This window comes from Xyrauchen texanus, chromosome 46, assembly GCF_025860055.1.
Source record: "Xyrauchen texanus isolate HMW12.3.18 chromosome 46, RBS_HiC_50CHRs, whole genome shotgun sequence".
Lineage (NCBI taxonomy): Eukaryota > Metazoa > Chordata > Actinopteri > Cypriniformes > Catostomidae > Xyrauchen > Xyrauchen texanus.
In genome coordinates, this window is record NC_068321.1 from 10813476 (window position 1) to 10820914 (window position 7439).

At 36.7% G+C, this 7439-nt stretch overlaps 1 protein-coding gene and 1 pseudogene across 1 annotated transcript; both read right to left on the bottom strand.

Annotated features, from left to right (window-relative positions):
• Positions 1-74: 74 nt before the first annotated feature.
• LOC127637898 (beta-1,3-galactosyl-O-glycosyl-glycoprotein beta-1,6-N-acetylglucosaminyltransferase 3-like) lies at positions 75-1612 on the bottom strand (annotated as a pseudogene).
• Positions 1613-5539: 3927 nt separating this feature from the next.
• LOC127637900 (beta-1,3-galactosyl-O-glycosyl-glycoprotein beta-1,6-N-acetylglucosaminyltransferase 3-like) lies at positions 5540-6875 on the bottom strand (the record flags this gene model as incomplete). Its single annotated transcript, XM_052119141.1, has 1 exon — positions 5540-6875. A coding segment is annotated over one exon (1254 nt), but the record flags the coding sequence as incomplete, so codon positions are not given.
• Between the last annotated feature and the right edge of the window lie 564 nt (positions 6876-7439).

The window sequence follows — 7439 nt, forward strand, 5'->3', positions numbered from 1 at the left end:
TTGTTAGTTCCTTACATTAAATATTAAATTGTTACAAAAAATGGTTGTTTATTATTGTTTTTATTCCACACAAATGATTTTTCATCATCCTATCAATAATATGTCCATATAAAAACTATATTATAAACATTTATATGTTCGCATACAATACATTTATATTATATTTAATAAATTGATTCTTGCTTTACAATATTTATAGAAATATTCAGACATTATAATGTAACAGCATCATAAAATAATATTTGATTTTTGAACAGTTAGTAATGACTGACCATAAATAGCTTTGTACTTTAAAAAAGCCTCTATGCATTTGATTGCTATGTCATCTACTTCTGGGTCAAACTTGTTTGCTAAGAGATGGTGTTGCCTCACAATCCATTTCAAGTCCCCAGCTCCATACACACATACTGCCCGTCTGTGTTCCCCATTGCATGGTGGGTATGGAGCCCCATTTTTTAGATCCCCTTCAAGGTAGCTCCATTTTACCAGACGAGCAATTGCATTCATGTCCGATTGATCGTACTTAATGTTGGGAGGGTTTGATCCCGGCACTGATGGCATCCTCTGTAATGTAGCCCACATGTGCTCATCTGGACTGTACGTGTCTTTCTCCCATTCCATGAAATCCTGAATCTCTTTGCTTTTGAAGACGTGATCCACAAATTCTCTTGAAACTACAAAGTAAGCATTTCCTGAAAACATGGGTGACTTTATTGGTGGAGGCGACTTTTTAACATCGGTTTCAATCACAAAGTGTGAAACATTGTGATGATACTGCCAGCGCTTTTTTTTGTTAACATTTGTGGCCTCAGACTCCATACTGTTCTTCCCATTCAGATGTTTTAAAGACCACACCATTTCTGCATTGGTTTTAATGGGGAAATCAGAGCCGCAGGTGTTGAGCAGATATCTCCACTGGACAGGTGACTTGAGCAGATCCTGCATGCAGTTGATGTCCGCTTGAACTTCGAGACCAGGAGGCGTAGACCACACTTTCCAGTTTGCTGGCCACAAACACGTTAGGTAGGCAAGACACAATGGCCCTAACTGTTTCTTTAAATATCTCAGGAGACTTCTGGTCCACATGAACGCAGTACACATTCTGAGGAGTGTAAATGGCTCTCAGTAGCCTTTCAAACATCTCAATCTTCTCATGGATCACCATGGAATAAGCAATAGGGAAATCTTTCTCCTCCTTACTGAGAGGAACTGTCAGAAACCCTCTGTCTCTGATGTAGGATTGACAGTTCTTGGTTGAATTAAGATAGAATGATTCTAATAGCAGGGAGGTTCTTTTCTTGGAGGCCAGGAGCTTCCTTAAGATTTCGTTGTCCACTCCATCCATGTCTCCTTGGATAATTGCGGAGCAACCCTTTAGTTCTCCAACGTCCTGCTTAAGTAAGTGATGCAAGTCCAGTTCTGCATTTTGAGAGCAATTTTGCCAGGAAGATTTCAGTAAGAGGAGAGAGACAGTGATACTCACAGAAATGATGGAGAATCTCATTTTCTCGTGAAATCTCATGTTTCTGTGCTGTAAGATTATTATAACCTCATTGCCAAACCTGTTAGATGAGAGAAACTCAATTCCAGTGAGCTATGCTTTAGCCCTAGGTTCATATACCACGGAAGTGAGGCAATAACTGCAAGAAGGCAAATCAAACACAGAGGGCTGAGCACTGTGAAAGTGCATAATTATCATCTCTCACCAGAGGTGTGGTTATTAGATGACCAAGTTCTGCACAGAACCGAAAAAGTGAAGCTCTGTGAATACCTTCCGGATGCACTGTGTATATATATATATATATATATATAAGTAAGCTATTTCAGACTTTTCTGAGAATGCTGTGGAAAATAAATAGATCAGATAAGTTTGAGCACATAGACACCGTTAGCACTGACAATACTGTAAGTTCATTTTATTCAGTTTAAAGCAGAACTTGAATTGTTTGAATAATATATCGAGTCAGATGCATTATAATTGTAAAACAGGAATGTGGAAAAACAACATTTAATTGGTATTCCAAATGAACAACATTTGACATATGGCTGTGTTTCATTTGGAAGGCTGCGTGCTAGGTAGGACGCGTCCTTTGAAGGCTGCAGTATACTGAGTGTCCTCTTTTAAACAAGCCTCATTCAAACGAGACGGCCTTAGGACAAATGGGAACGGAACGTAACATGGTTGCTATGACAGCATGTCACTTTTTAACAAGCGCTTTGGGTAACAAGGGAACAACGTCCCTTTGTAAGGGAGTGTATGAGGTACATTTTAGGAGAGTTATAATGATGTAAAGAGAAAAGAAAATAGATTTTACAGGTGTACTTTTAGTCTATACATTATTTTATTTATATATTAAAAATAATTATACATATTAGCCTATCCCATGCATCTACTGACGTACTTCAATTTGGGAAGTAACATAACTTACGTTTGAACATCATATTTATGGGCAAATTGGCATAATATTTTTAGACATTTCCGTTGAAGCAAAGAATTGTGGGATATGAGGACACCTCGTGCATCCTCCAAATTCACCTCATGCATCCTCCAAGATCGCATTCGAAGTGTCCTACTCGCGGCAGGGAATGCGGCAGAGAAATGCGACCTCCGGAAGACGCAGCCTTCCAAATGAGACACAGCCTGGGTCAGTTGAGATGATGACCAAGTTCTGCACAGAACCGATCACCGGTGATTAGCGGCAGGTGCATGCTGGATAGAAATCTGGTCGACTTGCACGTATGCCAAAAAAGTATCGTGAGTGCGAGGCGCACGCAGTTAGGTTTTTCCAGCTGCGCAAACCTCAAGCACGATGGGAAACGAGCTTAATCACAGCTTAATGCTCATTGTATTAAACAAACGTGATGTTTCGTTCTCTTCTAAATTTGTATTAGATTTTTTTAAATATCTAATATCACGTTTTATGTACATAGATTATATGTGAATATTCCCAAAACTCTGACAGTTCGATCGCTGTTTTGGATCATGTGTTTTATTATGTAGGCCTATCTATCATATTTCTGAAATATCTAAAATACATGCCTTTATTAAAAATGGATGGAAAGATGCGTCTTATTGGTGAAATTAAATAACAGGTACATTGAATTTCTTTTTCTTCATATTTATTTTCATTATAAAGCAAGAGCATTTAAATCATATCCAGTTTATCAGCATGCGCTTATGAACGTGAATCCCGCGATATCTGCCTTTGATCTCGTAGGTAGGTGTTTGATCCACTGCGAAGTGAAAATTGTCAGACTTGAGAGCACGTATTTCACCCCTCCTCTATGAGGTTATTTTGGTTTCATATCAATATTACAAATGGAAAGAGATTTACAAAAAAAAAAAGTTGGTTCACAAATCAATTGAAACACATCCACAAATAAATGTAAGGAGTTTCGCAAAAATGAAACTAATTCACAAATAAAAAGAATGAGATTTATAAATATGTTAGGGGTTTCGCAAAAATAAAGTGAATTCACAAATAAATAAAATGAAATTTGCAAATATTTACAAATATAGTTTTCAACTCACAAACACTGTCCAGAATTCGTTTGTGAATCACGCACATTTATTTGTGGATCACTTCCTGTGCATTTGTGGATCATTACCGCATTTGTCGTTTTTGAAACAAATCTAGCGTTAAGATGTACACACAAATATACAAATAGATGGACTCCACCCATCGTCTACTCAAGCCAATCAGATAATGGCCACATTACTCGGACCAATCGTAGCACGTTCTATCTTCAATCATGCTTTGTTTTACTATCAGGGTGGGACCAGAGTCAGATGTTTTCTTGTTTTAAGCATAAACTAAATTATGTCAGATTTCTCTAAAAACAAGACTTAATATCTTACGCCATTTTCATTGTAAAGTAAATATATCTTGCTTTAAGAATATTGAGATACTTTTACTGGATGACAAGACCAAAATACTAATTAAGCAAATTATTTGTTGCAGTGTGCAGTGTATACAAGCAATCCAGCACAGATGTGATGGTATGCATTTGAATCACACATATATATGATCTATGTCTGCAGTAGATTTTCTTTGTAGGTTTTACCACAAGTAAAATAAGTAAATAATTAATAGGATAAAGAAAACATCAGAAGTTGTCTTCGTTCCACTGAAATACAGCAGAAAAGAAAGGTTGTTGTTGTTGTGAGCTTCTCGCTTTGGTCACATCTAAAATGTTTTTATGTCAAGTTAAATGTAGTTTGAAACTTAAAAAACATGTTTCGAGATCCCTGTTTGAACCCAAGAACACTTTCTCTGTTGGGCTGTCGCTAATGTCAAGCAAGGTCGTGTCTAGAAGGTAACCCATTGGTAGGGTTGCACGGTATACTGGTACTACAGCTTCAAAATACTGTCACAATTGCCACAATATATTTTAAATGCCATCAATACGATCGTACCATAAGTAATGTTGTACTGTACTGTGTGTCTATTGTGTTCAAGTTTAGAATTTCATAATGATTTTTACATAGAAATACGTATGTTAGTGATAACATGGTTCAAGCTTAGTTTCATGAGACTCAACCAGCCTGGGCTAAAACACACACACACAAATACTGTATATTTATAACATAATATAATAAAACAAATATTGCAGTTAAACACACAAATGATCATATCAGAAGATTGACGATGTTTAGGTTAAGAGAGAGAATAAAGTTTAGTGTAGAAATCGCCAGAGGGAAGTTTCCCAAATGAGATTGTCCTGCCTCTACTGTGCACAATATTCTCAAAATTCTCTTCTAAGTCATATAGGCTTTAATCTTTTTAAACAAAACTCCAGTAGAGGGCACCATAAGACATGTTTTGTAGTACTTCTGTTTATTTACCTTTATAAGCTGTAAACCTGCTATAGAAAAAAGTGGAATTTTAACATTCTGGACAGTTTTGTTTGGATGAATTAGTTTGCAGCGGTTTGAAAAGGAAGAGACTTTATCAAAAATTGTATTTATTCATGACTCAGTTTCTATGTTTGCTCCATATTAAGATGTATTCTGGGGAAAAAGTTATACAGTCATTATATAACAAATCAGTTGTGTATTTTCCTCCTGTTACTTGTTTCCTTGCTTCAGGATTTGTTACTTCATGACCCAAAGTTTACCTGCATGTTAATTTTCAGTGATTTTATTATTCTGGTCTAATACTAAAACCTGACAACTGTTTTTGGACATTTCTGTACATGCGAGAACAATAGGTAAGTTTAGTCACTGATCACACTAGCAGCCTGAAATGATGATTTCCATAGTGTAGCCAGACTTAATCTGAATGTTTACACACAATTGATACTGAGATGAATTAAGGATTTTGATATTTGATAATGTTTTGAGAGATTTCATTTGCTAGTAAACATTTTGAGCCATTATACTTTAATTTTGTTAGTTCCTTACATTAAATATTAAATTGTTACATGAAATGGTTGTTTATTATTGTTTATATTCCACACAAATGATTTTTCATCATCCTATCAATAATATGTCCATATAAAACTATATTATAAACATTTATTGTAAATGTTTGCATACAATACATTTATATTATATTTAATAAATTGATTCTTGCTTTACAATATTTATAGAAATATTCAGACATTATAATGTAACAGCATCATAAAATAATATTTGATTTTTGAACAGTTAGTAATGACTGACCATAAATAGCTTTGTACTTTAAAAAAGCCTCTATGCATTGGATTGCTATGTCATCTACTTCTGGGTCAAACTTGTTTGCTAAGAGATGGTGTTGCCTCACAATCCATTTCAAGTCCCCAGCTCCATACACACATACTGCCCGTCTGTGTTCCCCATTGCATGGTGGGTATGGAGCCCCATTTGTTAGATCCCCTTCAAGGTAGCTCCATTTTACCAGACGAGCAATTGCATTCATGTCCGATTGATCGTACTTAATGTTGGGAGGGTTTGATCCCGGCACTGATGGCATCCTCTGTAATGTAGCCCACATGTGCTCATCTGGACTGTACGTGTCTTTCTCCCATTCCATGAAATCCTGAATCTCTTTGCTTTTGAAGACGTGATCCACAAATTCTCTTGAAACTACAAAGCAAGCATTTCCTGAAAACATGGGTGACTTTATTGGTGGAGGCGACTTTTTAACATCGGTTTCAATCACAAAGTGTGAAACATTGCAATGATACTGCCAGCGCCTTTTTTTGTTAACATTTGTGGCCTCAGACTCCATACTGTTCTTCCCATTCAGATGTTTTAAAGACCACACCATTTCTGCATTGGTTTTAATGGGGAAATCAGAGCCGCAGGTGTTGAGCAGATATCTCCACTGGACAGGTGACTTGAGCAGATCCTGCATGCAGTTGATGTCCGCTTGAACTCGAGACCAGGAGGCGTAGACCACACTTTCCAGTTTGCTGGCCACAAACACGTTAGGTAGGCAAGACACAATGGCCCTAACTGTTTCTTTAAATATCTCAGGAGACTTCTGGTCCACATGAACACAGTACACATTCTGAGGAGTGTAAATGGCTCTCAGTAGCCTTTCAAACATCTCAATCTTCTCATGGATCACCATGGAATAAGCAATAGGGAAATCTTTCTCCTTACTGAGAGGAACTGTCAGAAACCCTCTGTCTCTGATGTAGGATTGACAGTTCTTGGTTGAATTAAGATAGAATGATTCTAATAGCAGGGATGTTCTTTTCTTGGAGGCCAGGAGCTTCCTAAAGATTTCGTTGTCCACTCCATCCATGTCTCCTTGGATAATTGCGGAGCAACCCTTTAGTTCTCCAACGTCCTGCTTAAGTAAGTGATGCAAGTCCAGTTCTGCATTTTGAGAGCAATTTTGCCAGGAAGATTTCAGTAAGAGTAGAGAGACAGTGATACTCACAGAAATGATTCACATTTTCTCGTGAAATCTCATGTTTCTGTGCTTTAAGATTATTATAACCTCATTGCCAAACCTGTTAGATGAGAGAAACTCAATTCCAGTGAGCTAAACTCAGGTTGACTTCAAATGCTGTTGATTATCTTATCTTTGTTACCAGTTTTGTAGTTGGTCAGATAAGGCTTTAGTTTAAAGTATGTCTTTACATTCTTTGCATTGGAGAAGTTTATAATCTATTGGTCAACTGCCAGTCCTTTAGCTTATCAGTTGTACAATTTATCAGTGAACAGACTCTAGTGGCAGAAATGTAGTGTACAGTATCTGTTTTGCATCAATATCCTCTTATTTTCTTCTGTTGGAGCAAGTTAAATAGAAATATTGATAGGGTCAGTATTGCACTTTGTATTGAGCTTTAAAAGTAGTTTTGAAGCCATGAACAAAACCAAACAGCTCTGATTTGAATCACAACATTACAATCTTAAATTTGAATTAATAAGGTAAAATCAGATCAAAGGGAAAACACAACATCGAAGTGAGTAACAGACGGGGAACTGATGATTTATATGAATC